Source organism: Callorhinchus milii, unplaced genomic scaffold (assembly GCF_018977255.1).
Source record: "Callorhinchus milii isolate IMCB2004 unplaced genomic scaffold, IMCB_Cmil_1.0 Scaffold9, whole genome shotgun sequence".
NCBI lineage: Eukaryota > Metazoa > Chordata > Chondrichthyes > Chimaeriformes > Callorhinchidae > Callorhinchus > Callorhinchus milii.
This window is the reverse complement of record NW_024704750.1, coordinates 7,307,079-7,331,677: the sequence shown is the minus strand read 5'-3', so window position 1 is coordinate 7,331,677 and position 24,599 is coordinate 7,307,079. Positions and strand designations below refer to the sequence as shown.

The 24,599-nt window shown below is 39.3% G+C and overlaps 2 protein-coding genes across 18 annotated transcripts in view; both read left to right on the top strand.

The window, feature by feature from the left end:
• trim9 (tripartite motif containing 9) overlaps positions 1 to 6,323 on the top strand; it is a 29,537-nt gene extending 23,214 nt beyond the window's left edge. For 5 of the 14 annotated variants that reach the window (XM_042337952.1, XM_042337949.1, XM_007888190.2 and 2 more), the window contains 3 exons: positions 4,276 to 4,579; positions 4,709 to 4,871; positions 5,222 to 6,323. In XM_042337952.1, coding sequence (XP_042193886.1) covers positions 4,276 to 4,579; positions 4,709 to 4,871; positions 5,222 to 5,293 — 539 coding nt within the window. In that variant the 3' untranslated portion in view covers positions 5,294 to 6,323. Of the gene's footprint in view, positions 1 to 370; positions 395 to 2,628; positions 2,648 to 4,251; positions 4,580 to 4,708 lie in introns of all 14 variants that reach the window. The other 9 variants (XM_042337950.1, XM_042337951.1, XM_042337948.1 and 6 more) reach the window with 4 other exon arrangements.
• A 2,101-nt stretch (positions 6,324 to 8,424) lies between these two features.
• Positions 8,425 to 23,803, top strand: pygl (phosphorylase, glycogen, liver). 4 transcript variants are annotated; one of them, XM_007888191.2, is made up of 20 exons: positions 8,425 to 8,705; positions 9,143 to 9,244; positions 10,233 to 10,311; positions 10,572 to 10,675; positions 11,184 to 11,315; positions 12,300 to 12,411; positions 12,850 to 12,932; positions 13,957 to 14,100; positions 14,743 to 14,835; positions 15,176 to 15,322; positions 15,665 to 15,828; positions 16,233 to 16,347; positions 17,077 to 17,178; positions 17,552 to 17,699; positions 19,325 to 19,383; positions 20,017 to 20,158; positions 20,646 to 20,853; positions 22,724 to 22,858; positions 23,274 to 23,340; positions 23,557 to 23,803. In XM_007888191.2, exons 1-20 carry the CDS (start codon positions 8,475 to 8,477, stop codon positions 23,704 to 23,706), a joined length of 2,517 nt encoding a protein of 838 aa, XP_007886382.1. In that variant the 5' UTR covers positions 8,425 to 8,474; the 3' UTR covers positions 23,707 to 23,803. The 4 variants fall into 4 exon arrangements, with proteins under 4 accessions (XP_007886382.1, XP_007886383.1, XP_007886386.1 ...); XM_007888194.2 differs by having other exon boundaries at positions 8,651 to 8,705; positions 9,165 to 9,244; XM_007888192.2 differs by lacking the exon at positions 17,077 to 17,178.
• Positions 23,804 to 24,599: the final 796 nt, after the last annotated feature.

Genomic DNA, 24,599 nt, shown 5'->3' with positions numbered 1-24,599 from the left:
ATTTCTGATGTGTGGCAATGTCGTGGAGGAAGCACAAACTAAGGTTTCAATGATGGCTGCTCTTGTAATGTTTTAAACAAGATTAAATCATTTTTAATGAAGTTAAGGGAGGACAATAACTAGTATATGTTAAAGTGAAATAAAATAATCTCTTGATATTTTTGTGGGAGGCACTTTAAAGAAACCTTTACTTTTTTAAAAAAAGTATTAATCTCCTGGCAAACTAAATATTCAGCACAATTAATCTGAAATATCTGGAACAAGATCATGACATTTTCTATTTACAGAAAATATGGTGTAAATATAAGGGGAGCTAGGGCAAAGCACAATCTGTCAGAGCTAAATCTGTCGTTCAGTAGAAATGCAAAAGTTCAATTAAAAAAAGACCTCTCTGGTATTGTAAATTGCATCCATCTGGTCCAATCTGGGGGTGGACTTTTTCAGTGTTGCTGACTTTTCCAACAGAATGTTCCAAAGGGCCTTAAATGGCAAATTCCACAATTTCTCAACACATTTGTTTTTTGCCTTTAAGAATTGGCTCCAGCTCACACCGGTAGAATTGTGAAGAAATAGCATGGGTCTGCTTTTCTCCTGCTGTTAAACTTGTTTGTAGTGACGACAAGCTGCATGAAATCCTCAGCAAGTTCAAATCCTAGCCTTCAAGGACATTTGCACACAGGCTTCTTCGAATAACTGGACTGTTTCCAGAATCTCCCAAGTCATCTGTTGAAAGAGGGAAGAAAATAATCTAGAAGTATTCTTTCCTGTGTTGCTCACATAAGCCTCTGACAGCCGAATTGGTGTATGGCATTGATGATGGCAATAGAGATGTTTTAAAGGTTAAATCATTCTGCCTTTTGATTGAGGAGGATCGCAAGGCCACGTGAGATGGGAAAAGAAAAATGCAAAAAACACAGTCATCAAATGGGAACCAGAATGTAAAATCCATCCCTAGGCTTTTCAGTACCACTGTTTCAACAAAATTCTATTGTGGTTCTCTGATACAAGAATTAATTAAACACTTCACATGCTCATTCGGATTAGTGTAACCATTAATTGCTGAAGAAATACAGAGCTTGGAAACAAAAAAAAGTTAATTTAAAAAATTCTTGCATTTGATTTACCGCCCATAATGTTGAATGTCGTGAAGAGCATCACAACATTTTTGTAAATTGCATTGACTATTATTACACGGTAGTCAATTTGCACTTAGTAATCCCACACAAACTGCCACATCAATATTATCTGGAGGATTGTTGGCCAGGACACCATGAGAAACTGTTTTGAAATATTGACATGGGATCCTTAACAACTGCAGATCTGAGTACAACCTCTCATTCAGAAGATGGACCCTCTAGCAGTGTATTAGCCTGGTAGACTGAACTCAAAAGTCCCAATGTGAACCCACAACTTTTTGACCCAGGAGCAAGTGTTGCCAACTGACCTCTCACCAATTATGCAGCTATCTGAGCAGCACCATCCAGGATTTAATAATATAATATTCCGTGCATTTTGATACAGAATCTTATTACTCTTATACATTTGCATTATTAATTTGCTGACAGCTGCAAAGTTCAAACCCTCACTTGTGTCTCAGTAGAACCAATTACTTGAGCAAATTGGGTCAGACTGTGCATCTCAGGGTCAGACTGTGCATCTCAGGACAAGCCAGGATATGGGGGAATGTTGCTTCAGTTTTAAAACATTTTTGTTAATGGGAATTCAAAAATTAAAGTAATTTATTGTGCCCCATCATGCACGTGCTTCTCAGTTTTGTAAAGAGAAACGGATATGATTATTGTGCAGATCTTGTTGACATCTATCCACGTGTTAATTCATAAAGAATATGATGGATATTTTCAATCTGTCCAGTTGCTGAATATACCGAATTAAGGCATTGCAATACTGTTTAGATAGAATGACAATATTTCTATGAATGTTATTTCAAATTATAATTTTCTAATGTTCAAGTCCGCCTGTGGCATTCAGTGAAATCTGGGACTCGGCCTCCATAGAAATTTGTGTGACTGAAAATGCACAACAAACCTGGTAGACAACTATATTCTCCGTTTCAGAAACAAAAGGTCTGCAAATCTACAATATAGGGCAGTACAGCAGGGACAACAAATTGGTACTCTGGCATAATGTTAGTCACAGTGGTAGGATGTAACTTCACTTTGTAATACCTGTTCATTATGCTATATAAGGTTCCAAGCGTAGGCTAGATGCTTGCCCACAGGGAACAAGTCACTTCAGGCCATTTATGCATTCTAGAGCACTTTCCAATGTGATCGCTAGAATATATTAGTTGTCACATTGTGGCCTTTCAATTTGCTTTTGAGAAGTAAGTGATAAATTAATCCATTGCACAGTCTCCTCCAAAGTATGAGTAAACTCATTATACTGCAGTGAGTTTACCCAATCTATAGGGTATTTGGATCTTAAACTGGTTGGTTTGCTGCCAGTACCAACTAAGAGCTTGAGGGAATAGAGTATTTTTAAATCTTATTATTTAAACTCTATTTTTAACTTTTATTCTCGGCTTTCAAAGCAATATTCCAGATTACTAATTCTCCTAGGATGCAATTAATTTTGTGTTTGGATGTTTCGGTGTACTGTCTTATACAGATACCGACAGTAGGTTCATGTAAAGCTGTGACAGCAGCAATAAGTCATTCACGAGAGAAAAGAGAGAAATGCATGTGGAGCAGTTTCTGTTGTGCATCACCCTGATGAGTATCCGATATCCAGTATTGAGATGGTAGGAGGAGCACGGTGAAACATATCCTTTCCATGCTGGATCTGCTTGATATCGAACTTCACTATAATTCAATTACAACATCAGATTTAATCGGGCTTCATTTGAATCATTAGCCAGTTAATGTGAAAGCTGAATTCTTCCCACACTGAACAGTGCAACAAGCTACTTTGTCCACATTTTTATAGCTACCACACTCCATTCTTCATTGCTTTCAACCTCAATATACAAACCAATACTCTGTCATCCGATGGGAGAAAACAGCAAAGGACAAAACCATTTGGGGAGTTCCACATTGCTTTTTTTTACTTCCAACTTTCAGCATAATCTTGTCCATTGCCCTCCTTCATTTGAAGGTGCCCTGCACTTAGTTAAATGTATGTTAAATACCTTTTATTGTGCCACCTCAATCTGCTTTGCAGCATCTCTGTGAATCAATAACGGAGGAGAGAGTCCTGTACAAAGACTTGCGTGCAACATGAAAAAGAGAAGACAGATGACTTTTGCAAGATAGCTGCAAGTGAAAATTCTTTTAAGGGACAATGTCCCATGAATGTGCTTGTTCCAATGATGAGCCCGATCTTTTCCTTTCTGACCTATTTGGCAGAGCTTGAAGCCAGTGCTAAGATGGTTTATGTCACAGCACGCTTCAATCTTGTGTGAATACAATTGAGTTTGGGAGAGATGGTTTCTTCTTTGTTCTCGTCACCTTGTGCAATAAATTCAAAATGCATTTGCAGTCATTCAGCATGTTTTCTAGGCAATGGATTCTTGAACCAATTAAACAAAGATTGAAGCTTGCTCTGGGAAAATAATCTATTGGTGTATTTGACTGATGAGTCCCACAGGGAATAAAGAAGGGGCTGCAGAATTAGGATTATGATGTTTAGGGGTTGATTTTATTCAGAGGAGAATTTGTGGAAAAAATGTAAAGGTTCAATGCAATGTTTGAAAGGAGTTCCTTGGTAAAGATTAATGATGTATGTGAGTTCTGTAATCTGTTGACAGTCCAAGGAGAAAATTAATTATTCTGATTGAAGTCTTTGGTAATCATTTATCAACAAATTGATTTGACACATTCAGTGAGTGATATTGGGAGATTAAATTTCTGTAGTGTATTTTAATTCTTACTCCCGGTGCCACAGTAAACATACAGAAAAAAGGGTCTGCTTGCTGAATGTGGAATATCAGACTCTGAAATTCAATTGCTTAAACTTTCAAATGTTCCTTTAGGTGTTTGCCCTAGACCCTGCTTAAAAAAAAGCCTGTGCCTAAATGACAAATTTCTTTTTGAGATCTCCTGACACAAAGTTTCAGAATATTCACTGAATGAATGAAGGTACAACATAGCTCCTCTAATTATGTTGTTAGCTGATTTCTGTCACGACATTGAGGTACTGCAGTTTGCCTCAATCTCTCCATAAGACTGCTAAGTAATTATATCTTGCGTTAGAATCTGTAATGTGGTTTTGTATGGTGCTATTCTAAGTAAGCATATCTTTTATTTTCTTTTACAGTTGCCTGGTTTACTTTTGATGCAGGGTCAGCTCACCCTGATATTCTGTTCTCTAATGACAACCTCACTGTTACCTGCAACAGCTATGATGATCGGGTAGTGCTGGGAAATACTGGGTTTTCCAAAGGTATCCATTATTGGGAGCTGTCTATTGACCGCTATGACAACCATCCCGATCCTGCATTTGGTGTGGCCCGTATAGATGTACTGAAAGATGTCATGTTAGGAAAAGATGACAACGCCTGGGCTATGTATGTTGATAATAACCGAAGCTGGTTTATGCACAACAACTCTCACACTAACAGGTAAAGTAAAACCGAAGAATTTTTGTTAAATCAGCATGTTAATGAATTCATCTGTAAACTGTGAAATTCTATTTACCAAAGTTGTTGTTTCATACTCATAACAAAACATTTTTTTTTAACAAACTGCAGAACTGAGGGAGGTATTATCAAAGGAGCTACAGTTGGGGTGTTGTTAGACTTCACTAGACGAACGCTTACCTTCTCTATTAATGATGAACAACAGGGACCTGTTGCCTTTGAGGATATGGAAGGCCTCTTCTTCCCAGCAGTAAGCTTGAATAGAAATGTGCAGGTGTGTGTGTGGGTGTGTTGTGCTACAGCACTGACATTTTCAAAATGCTGCTGCTCAGAAAATTCATCTGGTGCGTCTATTGAAAGAATTTTGAGATCTTCTCATTTTATATTTTCTAATCCAGAGTAACAAAATATTGTTTTGAATTTGCAACATGATCTTACACATTAGAGGATCCTTACACTTTGAGAAGCGAGCTGAAAAATCTATTTTCATATCAAATTGAGTATTAATTTTTAGTATTGCAAAATCTGGTTAATTAGAGAATAATTTAGCACAGTGAAAAGTGTATCTGAATACCGTATCTATTAAATTGTAATGCATTCATTATATCTTTGATTTCTTCGCAGGTAACACTCCACACTGGTTTGGATATCCCTCAATCTCCTGCTGCTGCTGCTGCTGCACGAAACAGCCACTAGCATCCTAATCCCGATCTTTGGGCAGATACCTGCTTTATATTGTCTTTTGGAATCTAAGTAGCAGGACCCTTTCCCTCCACTGTCACAATGATTCCAAAAATGTTTTGATCTTGCAAGACAACAGAAGTTTGCTAGCTGAGTGCTTAAAAGATTGGAGAGAAACCAAAACTTAAGTATTTTGCAGCTGAAAACTGTATGATTGTTATCTGAACATGTGGATTTGCTTTGCTGTTTAGTGCTGGCTGATATTCAAAAGGCATCGAGGCAGTCTGATGTGACTTCAAATGTCAGGGTTCTGATATGTTTTCGGGATTTTTTTTGTTATAACGCTCCGTCCGGTTGCTTTGCATTTGGTTCAGCTGCTGCTTTTGATAAGCAAGGAAAACAGTAATGCAGTGCAGAGTACATGTGGGAAAATGCTATATTCTCAGACATTTACAGTGGAAGGTATTCACAGTTGCTATTAACCTCATTCTTTCTCTTTCCTGTTGCCTTTGACTGACATCTCTGTACTCAACATCATTCCAAAACCTGTTTGAATTACCATGAGCTAACGTGCATGCTTTCAACAAAATTGTTCAATCAAGCTTACAGATTGGGAAGCATCAGTTGAAGTAAATACAGTAATGTGATTCAGAGGATTCTATTCTTCAGTTACAGCAACATGCATTTTATATAGCCTCCTTCACGTGAGGTAGCACTGTTTATACGTAGTATCCAGACCAATCAAACACAGTTCACTATTGATAGTTGCAATGTCCGTGCTGAGCACTTTTTAACTTTAGTTGCACGAGGGAGAAGCTAGGTTATAGAAGCAAGCACTGTCTGAGCTGCAATAATAAAACCCAGGGAACTGCACGTGTTCCTACACATGAGATTTCCAGGTACCACAAGGCTTCATTGAATGATTATTTCAGTGTTGTACTAGAAAGGTTTATACTTACTCATAATCATCCCAGTATAGTGCTCTCATCCCCGAAATAGAATTGGTCATTCTCTTCATGGCTGTTTGAGGGTCATTGCTATGCACAAGTATACTGCAAAATAAAGTATATTTGTGGGTTCAAGCCCCTGACGTGCGGCTTGAACCCACAACCTTCTAACTCCGAGGCAGAGTGCTACCACTGAGCCAGGCTGACACACAGTTGCACTTAATTCAGGAATACTTGAGAGCCGGTATGAAATAAAAGTACCTGAAATTAATTTTTAGAATTGAAAGTTTCTTACTACGGACAAACAAATAGACGATTGACTGCAGTGGTATAGTACCATCTCTGACTGCATCACTCCACTATCATTACAATGCCTTTTTTATTTAAATATTAATCAAATCTCAGGGTTCAGGCAATTCCAAACTACAATAGTTATAATTAATTACAATATCTGAACTTGACTGTATTGCAGCTTTGTATCCACCTGCCTGTGTACCAATTGTAAATGCCAAAAAGGGTGTCTTATTTACATTCTAATTTGCTCAGGAACGTGCAAACTCATACCTATCTTTGCCTAAGCGACTCATTAAAAGGTGCAAGTAATACTTACCGGTAATTCAAACAACCAGACATCAATTCAGAAGGACAATGCAATACTGTGTTTAACTTTCAGAACCTTAATTTTGGAGAAAATCTGAGGTGCTGTATCGAACTGTGCTAATATATGCATGCTGCATGCTGTTACTATTTTAATAGCTAATTTTTACTTGTTTTAAGACTTTACAACATTATATAGATTAAGGAGTGATCAGTATAGTTGCCAAAACTTGACAGTGTGCCAACCATAAGCTATTTGTAGAAGAGTAATAATAAAAACAGCTGTAGCATTGTTTCCTAAAAATTGTGTAGTAATGAACAAAAGGAATCTGAAAACGGAGAACGTTAGTGTTTGATATGTTTTTGAATGTTGGATTTGTTAATCTTTGATGCATTGTTTGCTAGGTTCTAGAATAATTTGATCTAATTTATTTGACTGGTACTATTTTTGCTTATTAATTGAGACCATTAGATTTCATTTATTACTGTATTATGTTGCAGAGCAACGGCGATCTGTAATTTGGCAGTTGAACGTGGCTGGACCACAAATTTCTCATTTTTCATAGTGACATTGGTGCTTATCCAGCTTCTAGATTTGTAGTAACATGTAAGCCCATGACCAGCAAGCTGATTACCATGTTGCTTACTATTGTGGAAAATCATGAAATTGCCAGTGTTTTGCTGTTCCAATAAACACCTTTTTGTAACGTGTCGCGAATTTTCTCCGTGTTTATTTGACCTGCTCTTTCTGTCTCGGGTAATGACGGCGTTGTTGCTGAACAAAAATCCGGAGCTTTTTCTGGTTTTCATCTTTTTTTTTAAAAAAAAAACAAGTAAAAGATCCGTTTGCAATTTTAACAGTGCGTCGGAAGGGGTGGGTTCACGGTGAGGAGGGGGCGGGGAGTGCGACTGCTCTCTGCTGTTATCCAGCTTGAATGTCACACCAAAATCTTATTTTATCCACCGAAACGTTAGGGAACCTGAATCAACCCTCGTCGAAGAAGTAAGGTTCAAGAAATTTGCTCCGTCTTAAGAGTGTAGAACTTAATCTGCGCAACTATTTTAAAAGTTCTACAGGACTCTTCCTTGTACTGTAGCGCGCAGACCCGAGGGGCAGAACGAGACGCTCGATCGTGCTGCGAATCCCTACGGGTTCGGTGGCTCTGAAGAGTTCAGTTCAGGAGCTTTGCTTAAAAAAATATATATAATTCTTTTTGGGGTGGGTTCGGGGTCCGGATGAACAACAACAACAACAACTTGCACTTAAATAGTGTCCTCCGCGAGGCTGTCGTCCCAGAGCCCGCGATGTGGTGTGCGGAACCCGCACCAGGTGGTTGTTGTTATTAATAATAATAACAATAATAATAATAATAATCCTTGAACCTGATATGGGCGCCTTATCACGTCTTAGAGACGGCGCCCTTTTCCCCGGGGCCAGTGAGGGGGGGGAGGAGGAGGGGGGGGGGGCGAGTAGGTCACGTGCGGGAGGCGCGCGAGATCAAGGCGACCAATCAGCGCGCTCCAGAGGCGGGGCAGCGCTCGCTTGCTTTTGAACCCGAGCGAAAACCGTTGGCGAGTAACGGTCGCGGCGCGAGGCGTGGGGGGGGGGCGGGGGGTCGCGAGGGGCTTCGCAGCCGGACAGCCGCTTCAAGATGGCTATCGTGGACAAGAAGAAGCAGATCAGCATCCGCGGCTTGGTCGGGGTGGACAACGTGGTGGAGTTGAAAACGGGCTTCAACCGTCACCTGCACTTCACTCTGGCGAAGGACCGGAACGTGGCTCAAGTGCAGCACTACTACCTGGCCCTCGCGCACACCATCAGCGACCTCTTGGTGGGGCGATGGATCCGCACTCAGCAGTACTACTACGAACAGAACCCTAAGGTAATGAGGGAGGGGGAGAGGTGAAGGGAGAAGGCGATCAGCACCAGCGCTGTGGACAGCGCCCACGAGGTAATCGGGTGAGTGCGGGGGGAGAAGATGAGGCGCCAGAGCTGTAAGTCGGTGTGGGAGAGTAGAGGGAACCATCAGACGAGCCTCGGGCTCTTTCAGTCGCGAGAGAAGAAGAAGACGACGAGGAGGAGGAGGAGACCTCAACATTTTTTTAAAACGGGATTGAAAAAAAGTAAAAGAGTTTCAAAGGTCAATGTCAGGACTGACACCGGTCCTCACAGAAGAGTAATGGATGACTGCTCGGAGCAGTGGGGGGTGGGGTGGGTGGGGGCAGGAAAACATACTTTGACGGATAGATTTTGTATTTGAATATTGATGTAATTTAAAATTGCTCACAGTTCACGCCCTGACGGGGTTTTTTTTTACAGAGAATTTACTATTTGTCCCTAGAGTTCTACATGGGTCGCACTCTGCAAAATACTATGATTAATTTGGGTCTGCAGAATGCTTGTGATGAAGCTATGTACCAGGTAGGTGATTTAAACATTAAAATATATCAACAACAAAATGACACTTCTAGAGAGCGCCTTTCACGGTCGGGAGGACGTCCCAAAGCGCTGAACAGTCAGGTGTCGGGGCCCGAACATGGGGGAGGGTTGGTGTACGGGTGAGGGAAGGCAGAGAGGTGGGAGGGAGACCAAAGGCACAGTCGAAGAGGAGGGTCTTGAGACCGGCCTTGAGGGAGGCGAGGGAGGAAGCGAGGCGAAGGGACCGTGGGATGGAGTTCCAGAGTGTGGGAGCAGAGTGATTGAAAGCCCGGCCACCGATGGTAGAGCGGGTCGGGCGGGAGACATGGAGCAGACCGGAGCCCGATGAACGGAGGGAGCGGACAGGTTGGTAGGGAGTTAGCAGGTCAGAGAGGTAGGAAGAGCCAACAAGTATTGCTTCTTCCTTTAAGAGTGGATCACTAGAGCTTACTTGTAGCTCTGTTAATATTTTAGAAAATTGAAGAAACTACAAGGCGTTTTTGCTGATTTGCTTGTGACATTAATATAGCATAGAAAAAGTATGAATGATGATGCAAATCACAAACACGCTCTTGGGCTTGGTCTCCTATAGGCTCCAGAAGCAAACGTTCATATGAGTGACATATTATATACCTGATCATGTGTCCATAGTGAAGTGTCTTCATATGTGAAGAGGATTATATTTTCTCTCATCCATCAACATTATACTTCAGGCCAGTAGGAACTTCAAGCACACAAGGCAGGCTGAGAAAACTGCCCCAAATTATATCACCTTTACTTTGCAATTTGAGTGTGAACCAGTAACAAGCACTTTGGAACATCCTCTCAACGTGAAAGGAATTGAGGAAATGTAATTTTTTATTGTATATATTATTGGGCAGGCATCTATCAACCTAAAGACATACATGAGTATTTCAGAAAGAATTGTGAAATAACTGTTAGTCTTATATTAGGAGTGATTAGTGATTCTTTTATAATCATTTTTCTCTAGATGGGCTTAAACATTGATGAACTGGCAGATGTTGAGGAGGATGCTGGTCTTGGCAATGGAGGTTTAGGCAGACTTGCAGGTGAGTGTGTGTCATGCTTATTCTTCTGGATGAGCTGATTCATAGCGGCATACATGTTTTCTCTTCCTTCCTTTCCCGCCACCCAACTCTCTTATATCACAGTTCCTCGTGCAAATAGATATCAGCTAACACAAAACAAATGGGGAATCAACCCGAGTCTTCCTGCATTCTCCACGGCTCCATTTAACAAACGGTAATGGGGCCAGAAGAGCTTTAGAAATGTTCACATTTTTAAAACATTGTTCATAATTTTCCAACAGCCTGTTTTCTTGATTCAATGGCAACACTGGGCCTCGCTGCATATGGATATGGCATAAGATATGAATATGGTATTTTCAACCAAAGGATTAAGGATGGTTGGCAGGTATGTTTTAGAATGAATGGATTTTCGCAATTTATTTTCTCCTGTTCTTATCTAATTTACTCTTGTATTTATTTGTAACTCAGTTCACATTTGTGTATTAATTTATCTTTGTAATCATGAAGTTTAGACACTGTAAATAAATTAAATAGGAGATCGAGCTAGAAATCTAAATTTATGTACAGGTTTATTGTTAGTTATTATAACGTTTTATTCAACACTTTTATTTTGGAATGAGCCTTGATATGTTTTCATTGCGTGTCTTTGAGTAAATGCATGTCAGTTTACAAGTGCCTACTTAAATTTGACAAACAGTAGATAGCACAATCTGATTGTTTTAAAAAAAATGAACACACCTGCAATAGTCTGATTTTTCAAGATTTCAATCCGAGAAATGTTTGTTCATCACAAGTTTGTGTACACAAGCAAGTCCAGTTCTGCAGGTAACCCATATTGAAAACTGATGAATTTGAGCAAATTAATAAATGTGACTCTTTCTCCTTGGTTATAGGTGGAGGAGCCTGATGACTGGTTGCGACTTGGCAATCCTTGGGAAAAGCGTCGTCTAGAATATGAAGTACCAGTTCATTTCTATGGCCGAGTAGAATATCATGGTGATAGAGCTCAGTGGGTGGATACAGAGGTAGGATTTCTTTTCGCCTTTATTTTGATACAGTGGAGACAGTGGCAGATCAGTACTGCTTTTCCTCACTCATGGCTGTTGCTTCTGAACGGGGAAGGGGGGTTGGGCACTTGCAGAATAATACAGAATAATACGCCTAATAATAATCCCTCCAAAACCAAAAACAATAATAAATTGGTCATTTTCAATCCACGACTGTTTGTGGGACATTGCTGTGCGCAATTGGCTGCCGCGTTCGCCCACAAATATACAGTCAATTCACTTTACAGTGTGTTCTGTGAAGCGCTTTGGGACGTCCTCCCGACGTGAAAAGCGCTATTTCAAATGCAAGGATTATTATTATTATTATTACTTATTGGCACGTGCACAAAACCTATAGTCTCATCACATAAGTGGCACAATGACATCAGATGGATTGTGCGTGTGCAAAATTTCATGCTAAATCAAGTTCTCTCACAGTTGTCGCAGTAAAAGGTGGTTATGTCAGGGGGTTTTTCCTTGCATTTGTTTTTTCCTTCCAATCTTCTTCCCACCTCTCCTTGCCACCTTCCCTAACTTCTTCAGAAACTTCAACTAATCAAGGATTTTGCATTCTGATTTTGCTTCCGAACAAGGCTCCACTGACCCATTATCACCAAGTTCCGTTAGCTCCCGCTCCCAGTATCTCAGGAGAAATAGTTTAAGATGCTTATTGTGGTGGTCAAATTGGTACCTTTACCACCTTTTACAATCTTTTCCAGCCCTGAGGTTTCCTCTTTTCCTCTGGAATTCCTCTTCCAAATCTTCTTGGGTTGCTATCTCTCCTTGTGCCTTCACAAACCTATAGAAACATCTTTTCAACTGAACCTTTGGTCGACAAAATTAAATATTGATGCAACAGCACCAGTTTTTCGTAAGTGCTCAGAGATATTCTTGTACAATATATGAAGAATGTTATTTAAATATAAATTGTTAAATGCATTTTGTTCTGCTGATAATCTGCAGATAACTTTTGCAACACCATATGATACTCCAGTGCCAGGATATCTAAACAATACTGTGAACACCATGAGGCTCTGGTCTTCCAAAGCACCAAATAGCTTCAATCTACAAAGCTGTAAGTGGTGCCAGAGATTTCTAGCTACGTGAGCTGTCTTTGACAATAAGTGTTTAGAATGGGATTTTTCTCATTATTTGCATGCACATTACGTAAATCCTTATATTGGAAAACCAAGAGGAATTTCTTGCCCATTAATTCTATAAACTGAAGCACTTTGATAGTGCTAAGTCATTATAATTATATGATTTAATTGATAAATAAATAGTTAATATTGTATATTTAAATTGAAAAATTCTAAACTGTTTCAATTTGCACCTTCCGATCCTAGAAAGTTCCAGTTAGAAATATTTGTGTTGTTAGATATATATATTTGTCTTCCTTGTTCTTGATGTAGGAAATTGTCTTTGCTGGGCTTTGTGTATTATTGAAACATAGTTCAAGTGTTTATCTGTTACTAGATTGTACATTTAACACAATTTAATTATTTTTCAACAGTTAATATTGGGGGTTATATTGACGCAGTGCTAGACAGAAACCAAGCTGAGAATATTAGTAGAGTCCTCTACCCTAATGATAATGTGAGTGTTGAGAATGTTAACGTGTATATCTATGTATTTGAATAATTAATCATTTATGGTTTATCATCAGCAATGCCTTGGAGTACTGTGGACCCTCCTGGCTCAGGAGGTGGACTACTGGGACTGCCACAGAGGTTTGACTCGAGTCCAACATTGGAGTCAGCTGAGCTCTAAGGAAACCCTGCTTACCTCCCCCATGAATCTTCACCCATTCCTCCCTCCCATTCGCTTCTCCTCTCCCTCATGTGATTCCACAATCTCACTCACCCCCTCCTGTGTGAAGTAGTTCCTCCTAAATTCTCATTTAGATGCCCTGGTCGCTATCTTATATTTGTGACCCTGGTTATGGACTCCCCATCCAGTGGAATCAACGTATTTATGTTAACTTTATCAACTTTATGATTTTAAACTCTTATATTAGGTTCCCTCTTAAACATATCGTCATCAGTGGAAAAAAGGCCTAACTAACCAGGGTGTCCTGATATGAGTAATTTGCCAGGCCTGGTATCGCCCTCATAAACCTGTGGCTGTACTCTTTGCATCACCCCTATATCCTTCTTATGGTGTGGAGACCAGAATAAGTAAGGATATCAAAGGTGTGGAGAAAAGCTTGGTAAATGGGAATACAGATTTGTTATGGTATATGGAATATCAACAGGTTGAATGACCTGTTCCTGATAATAGCTACTTGGACAAGGACAGATGTCATCTATAGAATCTTAACCCTATCAGGTCAGTACGTTTAGGACTAAATATACTATTCAAAGTCCTTATGATTGGATCATAATGGTCCATTTCATTACAGACTGCATCCACTCAACTAGAAATCTATGACTGGAACAGTGCTATGAGTTGTTTACCCCAAAACAAAGTTTCCATATTCTTTGCCAGTGAAATTAAGTGTTATTCAATCATTGGCATTGTAAAAAAAAATTAAAACCAGCCCTAATATTATATGCAAGGATTATTATTATATTAGACTGAGCCCTAAATGGTCTTGAATTATTGTTTCTTTTGTTCCCAGTTTTTTCAGGGAAAAGAGTTGAGACTAAAGCAGGAGTACTTTGTGGTATCTGCTTCTCTCCAAGATATTATGCGACGTTTCAAAAATTCCAAAAAAGGTTGCAAGGATAATGTTAAAGCATGCTTTGATTCATTCCCGGAAAAGGTGGGTTCAGACAACTCAGAGTGTGACTGTAATCAAAAAAAATTTATTTTAGGGAGGAGGAAGAACACGATTGTAGAGAGAGTTATCTTTTGCAACTGAAACGTTAAGTCTGCCTGTTCAGGTGGATGTTAAAGATCCTATGGCACTATTCAAAAAGAGAAGGGAGTTTCTCCTGGTGTTCTGGCCAACATTCTCCCAATTAAAATTGGTTACTAACTTCATTGCTGTTTGTGGGACATTGCTGTGCACAAATTGACTGCCATGTTTATCTACAAAATATAATCACTACACTTTACAGCGTATCCTGTGAAGACATCCATCTGGTATCTAAGTCACTATGTTATAAACAAAGGTTATTACTATTTGTAGGTGAATAGGGCAGTCAAATTGCACACAGCAATGTTCCACAAACAACAACAAAATTACGTTTGATTAGCGCCATTCATGTCGGGAGGACGTCTCAAAGCACTGGACAGACAGAGTTTGGGACCCAAGCTGGGTGTCAGGATCATGGAGGGTGGAGGCCAGGTGGTGAAGCAGTTATGAAATGTTGCCTGGAGGATTGTTGGCTAGGCAAGGTAATGATGAGCAAGAAGTGTTTCACTGTTGATTTATTTCAGAGATTCTTTATACCTTTGATAGGTGGCAATTCAGCTCAATGACACTCATCCTGCCTTGGCAATCCCTGAGCTCATGAGAATTTTAATGGACATCGAGAAGCTAGCGTGGGATCAGGTTAGAAATATAAAAAATAAGTTTTATTAAAGGATTAATAGTTCAGAATTTCAAGAGAAGAGGAAAAATGGTAACTAGATTTCTTGTCATCATGTAAGTAGTGTAACTAATCTCTGGAACTTGGAAGCATTGTTTTCCTAATTTCTGGTAATATAGCAATGGAAAATTGAAATATTCACACTAATACAGAAAGGAGTAAGCTTGAGTTTGGGTGAAAGTACATTGAATATTTAAAGACATATTTGTTATTTTTTAAACCCACTATATATATATACACACACATATAACCTTCTTGCTTTTGCAAAGAATGTACTTGAGAAATAATTATTGCACTTTTCAGGCCTGGGAAATCACCAAGCGCACATTTGCGTATACTAATCACACAGTTTTGCCTGAAGCCCTTGAACGCTGGCCAATTGACCTATTTGAGAAACTCTTACCAAGACACCTGCAGATTGTCTATGAGATTAACCACAAATTTCTAGAAGTAAGTATATGATCAGTTTCATGTCTTGAGTGCATGATCATTAAGTGCTGTGCTGTTTAATGCAACAGGGTATATATGTGTTTTGGACTGAGATATATACTTCATTAAAACAATGAAATTAGAGAAACTGGCTTTACATTTTGAGAAATGAATTAATTGTCAGCAAATCAATTGATCTTAGAATTTTTTAAAACTTTCTCTTGGAAATCTAAACTTCAATTGATGATGACTTACGATGGTTCAGGTTGGAGGGGCTAAATACTCTTGTACCTTATGCAAAATATCCTGTAAGTATTGTTTGCAATTCTGTAATCTAATTTTGCAATTTGCTGCTTTCCACAGAAAGTCAAAGCTCTATATCCGAACGATAATGATCGTTTAGGACGGATGTCCCTTGTAGAAGAAGAAGGGATGAAAAGAATAAATATGGCACACCTTTGCATTGTTGGTTCTCATGCAGTGAATGGTGTAGCCAGGATTCACTCTCAAATCATAAAGAAGAAAATGTAAGAAACTTTGTTAATGTCATTTCATTTTCATACATTGTAACCTGTTATCAATGGGGTTTAATTGATCTGAGTAAATATACAACTTTCATTATTGAATTGTTCCAGAATAAAAGCAACTTTAATCAAATCGTTATGGTATAGAGTACAAACAAGACTGACAATGAGACAGTCCCTCAGCACTGATTGCAATTGTGAATGTTTTGTGTGTATTTATTTCTGCATCTTTAAAGTATTGTTTTGGATCACCCACTGAACTAAGTAACTTGTCAGTGTCCATCGGTGAATATAATTGGCAAACCTAGCATGGAGATGTTGCTGAGCTCAGATATGTGAATTACATTTTTCAAATTATGAAAATTAAACCTCTTATTGTCAGTAACAGTTTTTTTTCTATGAATCAGTTTTAAAGACTTTAGTGAGATTGAACCGGCAAAGTTTCAGAATAAGACGAATGGAATCACTCCAAGGCGATGGCTCTTGCTCTGCAACCCAGGTCTGGCAGATATTATCGCTGAGGTATGTGGGGCACAGAGCAACTTTGTTCATAGTTTTAATGTTGGCCTTTTTGACAAATCTAGAAATGCTCCTCCATTGGTCTGTGAATTGACTCCAAAAACCTTAGCTACCACATATTTTATGAAACCTGTGGCCCCAGCAAATTATATTTAAAGTTTTTTTTAATTGCTTCCAATCCTCTGATATTATTCTGGAGAGCTCTGGAAAGTTGCAGTCAATGATTTCCGAATGATTACAGCTATTTGCAATATAACGTTTTAGTGGAAAGCATCAGAACTAAGAGATTTATCTGGTTTCAACCAGAGTCCTACAATCTGCTGTAAGCAGAATGTTGTAGATCTTCAAAATTGTGTTAATATAATAATAATAATCCTTGCATTTGATATAGTGCCTTATCATCACATTGTTGAGATGTCTCAAAGCGCTTCACCGAATATACTGTAAAGTGAATTGACTGTATATTTTGTGAGCGAAATGTGACAGCCAATTGCACACAGCCAATTAAGAACATAATGGTTCAGAATTGTAAAGAAACCTTTAACCTCAAACAGTTACCCTGGGCTGAAAACATTCTAAAAATGGCTGAGCAAATATACCATGGAAACTGTCAATTAACCTTGTTAATAGCCATTTAATAGTTGTTCAAATCAAGCACCTCAGCATCCAAATCCATAAAGCCATAAACTAAAGTTAGTTTGAGAACAATTCCAATCTTTTCATTTCTTACAGAAAATAGGACAAGACTATCTTAAAGACTTGGGTCAATTAAAAAAACTGCATGCCTTTATAAACGATGATCGTTTCATTCAGGAGATTGCAACGGTGAAACAGGTAGATGTTCTAAATTACTCAATTCTGCTGCTAAAAATGGAACTTATAACAAAGACTTTTACACATAATTGCTCTAAAGTTTAGTGACCATGTCCTGTAGATGAACACAGTAGCTAATTATGCACAGCATGGAGTGAATGACTTATTCATCTGGAGGATCATGGCCGGGACACTGGGAGAAATTTTGTCTTGTTTCATAGAGTGTCATTGGATCTTACGCCATCTGAACAGGGTTGGGTTAACAACTTCGCCAAAGGTCAGGCTTGCGACAATCAGCACTGCCCAGTACTGCAGTGAAATGTTTGCCTCAATTATCAATTCAAAGTCTGAAACCACAGAACTGTTTTAATTTTTTTTCTCCTTATCTCAACAGGAAAACAAAGCCAAGCTTGCTCGTTCCTTAGAAAAACAATACCACCTTAAGATAAATTTATCTTCCATCTTTGATGTGCAAGTGAAGAGAATCCATGAGTACAAACGACAGCTCATGAACGTCCTTTTCATGATTCTGATGTACAATAGTAAGTCTATTCACCGAACAGTTTAACTTTTTACTGGAGTTACTTATAAACGTTAGAGATGTTAGTGCTGAAACGAGAAACGTGTTTCCATTTTGGTAATACGTGCTTCTCGCAAGATCAGGTAGGGTCCCTCTACTCTCCCCAATATTAGAAAAGCATGCCCTAACTTCACTAATGTGACCTTTTAATTTCTCATATAACACACATTGACACATATTGAGCTGGAAAAAAAAATTGAAGCCCCAAATAAATCTATTTTTTTGTGTACTGAGGTACACACTGAGACTTTGTGGGCATTTGCCCACAACAAAATAACAAAATTACATTTGTGTAGCGCCTTTCACGTCGGGAGGACTTCCCAAGGCGCTAGTCACAGTTTCAAACCCAAGCTGGGGGGTCGGAATCAGGAAGTGTGGAGGACAGGGGGGGAAGCAGGGTGATCGAAAGCACGGTCGAAGAGGAGGGTCTTGAGATGGGTCTTAAAGGAGGCAAGTGAGGGACGAGGCAGAGGGACTGCGGGATAGAGTTCCAGAGGGTGGGGGCAGAGTGGCGGAAGGCCCGCCCACCAATAGTGGGGCAAGCGAGGCGGAGGACGTGAAGCAGGCCAGAGCCCCCTGAGCGGAGGGAGCAAGGATGGTAGGGGGTTGGGAGGTTGCATAGGTAGTGGGGAGCAAGACCATGAAGGGCTTTGAAGGTGAGGAACAGGATCTTGAACTGTATCCTCTGTTCGATGGGAAGCCAGTGGAGTCGGGCAAGAATGGGGGTGATAGGGTCACGGAGCCTAGTGCGGGAGAGGACACGGACTGCGGAGTTCTGGATGATCTGCAGCCTGTAGAGGGAAGCATTGGGGAGGCCGACAAGCAAGGAGTTTGCATAGTGAAGCCTCGATGTAATGAAAGTGTGTGTGGGGGTTTCGGCGCCCTGCGATGTGAGACAGTGACGGAGCTGAGCGATGTTGTGGAGGTGAGGGAATGCAGAGTGGGTCATGGCACAGATGTGGGGTAGAAAGGATAGTTGAGGGTTAAACAAGATACCAAGGTTCTGGACTGGCTTAGTAAGGTGGATGATGATGCTGTTAGTGCCTGAGGTGTGGAGGCGCTGACGAGAGTCAATCAGGAGAGCCTCGTTCTTGTTGACGTTCAACTGAAGAAAATTAGCTTTCATCCAGGATTTGGTGTCTGACAGACATTCTGTTAGGACAGCAGTGGTCCTGGAGTCGAGCCTGGAGGCAGAGAGGTACAGGTAGCTGTCATCCGCATATATGTGGAAGTTGACCCCATGTCTGCGGATTATGTCACCAAGAGGGAGCATATAGATAATCACAAAACACCCAGTCACTCCACTTTATAGTATATCCTGTGAAGCGCTTTAGGATGTCCCCCTGCATATGTCCCTAGACCAACTGTAAGGATTATTATTGCTTTCGTTTTTCAATCTGGGCTAGATTTAAATCCTGATACCCCAGAGGTTAATCACCAGTGTTTGTACATAGCTTTGTTTTTTCTTTTCCCCTTTTGTCTCTTTGTCTTGATTCCTCTAGAAAAGAATAGAAAAGTTACTGTATTAGAATTTATGATTCTAAAACATAAAACATTTTTTTGTCTTTGTTTTACATTTTGTTTCAGGGATTAAAACCAATCCCAACAAGCAATTTGTTCCAAGAACAGTTATGATCGGTGGAAAAGTAAGACATTTCTCTCTTCCATGACCTCCCAATAATAGTGACATTTGTTGGGAACAGTTCCAATGGCATATTCTATCAATATAAAAGGAAATTAATGAGTGTCTTTTGAATTTGTTTTACTCCACAAATAAATATTTGTGAGATGAGAAGCGCTGATAATTTGCATTGGTAAAAGAGCATAAGTAGTGCATAAAAATGTGCAAAACAGTATATAGTACGACGTTCTGTATGTTTTGTATCTACGCCAAGTGGCCATTTCTGTCTCTCAGTGGCCACACCTGTGACGACCTGTCAATTTGGGTTGGACAGCAATGATCTAATTACATGGTAGAATGGCTGAATGCCTCACTCTTATGCAACTGTATTTTTGTGGGAGTCTTGCAGTTTTATTTATTTAAAAATTAAGAAGTTGATTTTGTTCTTTAAAAAGTATCAAATGTTGAATAGCCAATAAACTATCTATAGATCTATTCTTATAGGAGTGTAATAATCTTTACATCTGGCCTATTCCAAATATATTTCTAGTATCAACACAATTGATGCTGTACATAGTGGAAATATATTGGACTTTTGTAATGAGCAATCGGTTCCATTTTTCCATATTTTTAAAATATAAATATCATTCTTTCCTAGGCTGCTCCTGGCTATCATATGGCTAAATTGATTATTAAACTCATCACTTCTGTGGCAGATGTGGTGAACCATGACCCTGTAATTGGAAACAAATTGAAAGTCATCTTCCTGGAGAACTACAAAGTCACTTTGGCTGAAAAGGGTATTAAAAAGGCTCAACAAGATTGTCAGATATATCATCTGTTGTTTCTTTCACAATGATAGGCTTTTTTTTTGTATTTCATCAGAAAATAAATTTGACTCTCACCTCTGGGTCAGATGTTCTGAGTTTAAGCTCCACGTCAGAACTTAATCTCATAGCCTAGGCTGACATCTCAACACAGTTCTGTAGGAGTGCTGCTTTGAGGGAGGTGCCATCCTTCAGACAAAGCAAAGTTTCCTGGTGGACATGAAAGATTTCATGACACTAATTGAAAAGAGGAAGAAATTTCTCCCAGTGTCCTAGCCAATCATTCACATCATAACTGCCATGTTTTCCCAGAAAGACAAATCATAATATTGACAATTATTACTGCAAAATGTTTCAAGGCATTATTGTAAAATACAAGTTCCTCCATATGTTAATAGTCTAGACTAAGAATTGAACAAGAACCTTACATTACTTTTCTGTCCTGTGTGTGCATATATAGTCATTCCAGCAACTGACCTGTCACAGCAGATCTCTACAGCTGGCACAGAGGCTTCTGGTACAGGAAATATGAAATTCATGTTGAACGGAGCCCTGACCATTGGCACTATGGATGGAGCAAATGTGGAAATGGCAGAGGAAGCTGGTGAAGAAAATTTGTTTATTTTTGGCATGAGAGTTGAAGATGTGGAAAAATTAGACTTAAGAGGGTGCGTTCATATGAATAATTTAACAAAATATGTTTTTAATTAAATCTGGGAAATTTATATTGCATACTAGAGAAACAGAATGTTGACAAAACCAGCGGAATAGTAAGAGTGCACAAAATGGAAAGTGACTAAAATGTTCTCCATTTTGAGTATAATTTGATCTCTCTTAACATTGCTTCACACCTACTTTAAAGAGAAAAAGATATTTAAATTGGTACATTGGAGTCCTGTAGCTCAGTGGTTAGAGCACTCGCTTTGCAAGCGAGAGACCTGAGTTCAATTCCAGGCAGAGGGCGAAACCTTGGGCAAGTTTCCTTACTCCACACAGAGCCTAATAATAATCCCTCCAAAACCAAAAACAATAATAAATTGGTCATTTTCAATCTACCACTGTTTGTGGGACATTGCTGTGCACAATTGGCTGCCGCATTCGCCCACAAATATACAGTCAATTCACTTTACAGTGTGTTCTGTGAAGCGCTTTGGGACATCCTCCCGACGTGAAAAGCGCTATATCAAATGCAAGGATTATTCCTCACCTACAAGGCCATTCACGGCCTTGCTCCCTCCTACCTCTCCGACCTACTATCCCCCTACCTACCTGCCCGTACCCTCCGTTCCTCTGGCTCCGGTCTGCTCCACGTCCCCCGCCCCAACCGCCCTACCATCGGTGGTCGGGCCTTCAGCCTCTCAGCCCCCAGGCTCTGGAACTCCATCCCCCAGTGCCTTCGCCTTGCTTCCTCCCTTTCCTCCTTCAAGGCCGGTCTCAAAACCTTTCTCTTTGACCGTGCCTTCAGCTCCCCTCTCGACTCTCTTCCCCCTCCTCGCTCCCTCCCTTCCCTCCCTCACCCTGACCATTTCCCCCTCCTCGCTCCCTCCCTTCCCTCCCCTCACCCTGACCATTTCCCCCCTGCTCGGGTCATGACCCAACTGTGCAGCGCCTTGGGACGTCCTCCTGACGTGAAAGGCGCTTTATAAATGGAATCTTGTTGTTGTTGTATTATTACATTTGAATTGCTTTTTATCTCGTATGACCATAATTAAGGTTCATTCCAAGCTTTTTGGGTAACAGCAAACCACAGAAGCAGACAACTGATGTGTTTGACTGATTAACAAATGAAAAGTTCAGAATCCTATGTTTCCTTACACAAAAACACAATTCATCATGTATGTTTTGATTCTTATTCTTATTTTGATTTCTTAAACTCACATATTTTTCTAGCAGATATGCAAATATGCTCCAATTTTACAAATGTAACATATAAGATGTGTTTACTTGTAATTACAAACTTTATTAATGAGACTTCATTTGCAATACCTCATTAAGTTCACTCATTTTCATTCTTTTCCCTCTTGGATTTGTATTAATTACAAAAGAAACGGTTTCTATGTGAAATGTATCTATTCTTTCAAAATTGTATGTACTGTATCATTTAATAATCACATTCCTATTTATCGCAACAGAACCCTCGCCTCGCAAGCGAGAGTCCTGGGTTTGATTCCCAGCAGGGCGAAACCTTGGGCAAGTTTCCTTGCTCCACATGCCTGATAATAATCCCTCAAGAAAAAAAACAATAATTTGGTCACTGAATCCACGACCGTGGGACACTGCTGTGAGCAATTGGCTGCCGCGTTTCACCCACAAATATACAGTCAATTCACTTTACAGGGTATTCTGTGAAGCTCTTTGAGACATTTAGAAGACGGGAAAAGCGCTGTATCAATGCAAGGATTATTATTATTATCTTGGCAATTTCTTCCAATAACCCTAATAGTGATCTTTTCTCCATTTCCAACCCATGCAAACTTATTCACCAAATACTGAGTCCCAAGAAGTTGTCTTATTTCTTATCTGTTGATTTTTTTCTAGATATGATGCTTCAGAATATTACAGAAAGATTCCAGAACTAAAAGAGGTGATTGATCAGATCAGCAGTGGATACTTTTCTCCAAAACAACCTGATCTTTTCAGAGATATTGTGAATATGCTTTTTCATCATGATAGGTAAGTCTCTTGTGAAGTTTTTCTTATATATACCTGTTCCTGAATATCCAATGACTGTCCTTGGCCTTTTTCTTATTTCTGCTCCCATTAATTATTTAATAGCCATGGGAAAACATATTGTAGGGTTCTATAAAAGCAAAGGGGGAGCCATCAACACCAATCATTTCATTCAGCAGGGAACAACAACCCAGAAAGAAGCTATCATTTGGCAGAAATATGTAAGCAGATGGCACCTAGAAGCTTGCCTCCTGTTTCATTTCAGGTTTGGCTTTTGATGGCAGGAAAGACCAAAATCAGAGGCCAAACCATCTTAAACCCGGTATTGAAGATACATGTTTGAAAATGCCACTTTAAAAGATATTTCCTTGCCTTTGTATATTTTAATATTTTTCAATGTGACTTTTTTTATGAGTAGGTTTAAAGTGTTTGCTGATTTCGAAGATTATGTCAAAGCCCAAGACAAAGTCAGCCATTTGTACTTGGTGAGAAAACTAGGATACTGGTGATCCTACATTCTATATCATATATTTATGGTTGTAAAATACATCAGGCAATAATTATTATAATCAAAGTATTATTTCTGTTCAGATAATAATATTAATTCTGACCATTCAGCTTTGCCTTATTTATGTAGATAAATAAAATTCCTTATGCACTTTCAACAAATTTGTCATTTGCCTACTTTCATTTCTTTACAGAACCAAAAGGAATGGACTAAAATGGTCATTAAAAATATTGCTTCTTCTGGGAAATTCTCCAGTGATCGAACTATCACTGATTATGCCAAAGAAATCTGGGGTGTGACACCTGGTGCCTTGAAAGTTCCTAACGCTCCCAACCAATCTTAAAAGCATTCCTTCATACAAATTAATATTAATATTGTTGTACTGTAAAAATTGTAGTACTCTGTTTTCTGCTTCAACTAAATAAAATATTATAATTTAATATGTTGTCTATGGCTGTTTGCAATTTATACTCAAATAGTTAGGAATTATAAGAGTTTAGTACAGATTTAAACCCTGTCATTGCTTTTTGTAGTTATTGAGGCTCAACGCAACCTATGTATAAAAGAGCATTATTTTTTTGTTTCTGACTTGGTAAAAGGGTGCCACAATCAGACTTGTTTGGAGTTCCAGCCCAAGGTGATAATTAACCACCAGCCACAGGCTAGTGAGCACCAGTGTGAAGCAAAGGAAAGTCTGGAGAAGATGGATATAAGAAAGGTAGAGCTTCCGTTTCAAAATAAACCTTTTTATTGAAACTATTGTGCAAGTTTTGTTATCTGGGCGTGACCCATGCTCTCCTACAGCCATCCTGTGCAAATACATGTGGAACACTGTCCCTTTTAAGAATCTCTTGTCTTGAGACGGTTGATCTTTATGCGCTCTGCTGATGTTGTTTATAAACTTCATTCTAGGCTATAATTTTTTTTATAGCAGGCTACTCACAGACACGTACTTATCAGTTTCTGTACAGTACATCTGTAGGAATCTAGAGAGGCCAGAAACGTTTTTAAACTAGCGCAGTACAATAATATGGAGAAATAGGAATTTACAGTGTTTTGAAATCCAGAACTTAAACTAAAGGGCCATTATTTATTAAGAATCAAATTTCAATGCATTTACAATTCCCCAAATTACATAAAACGGCTGTACAGTTTCTAACTGGCCTAAGTTGGCGACCCAAGGCTACTTCTGTACGTTAGAATTAATAATAATCCTTGCATTCTCCCTGTGCCTTC

Coding starts and splice junctions, on each gene's coding strand:
- pygl (XM_007888191.2), top strand. CDS start 8,475: ATGGCTATCGTGGACAAGAAGAAGCAGATCAGCATCCGCGGCTTGGTC. Junction 12,933..13,956: donor TCCTCTACCCTAATGATAAT/GTGAGTGTTGAG, acceptor TTTTGTTCCCAG/TTTTTTCAGGGAAAAGAGTT. Junction 22,859..23,273: donor ATGCTTTTTCATCATGATAG/GTAAGTCTCTTG, acceptor TTTTATGAGTAG/GTTTAAAGTGTTTGCTGATT.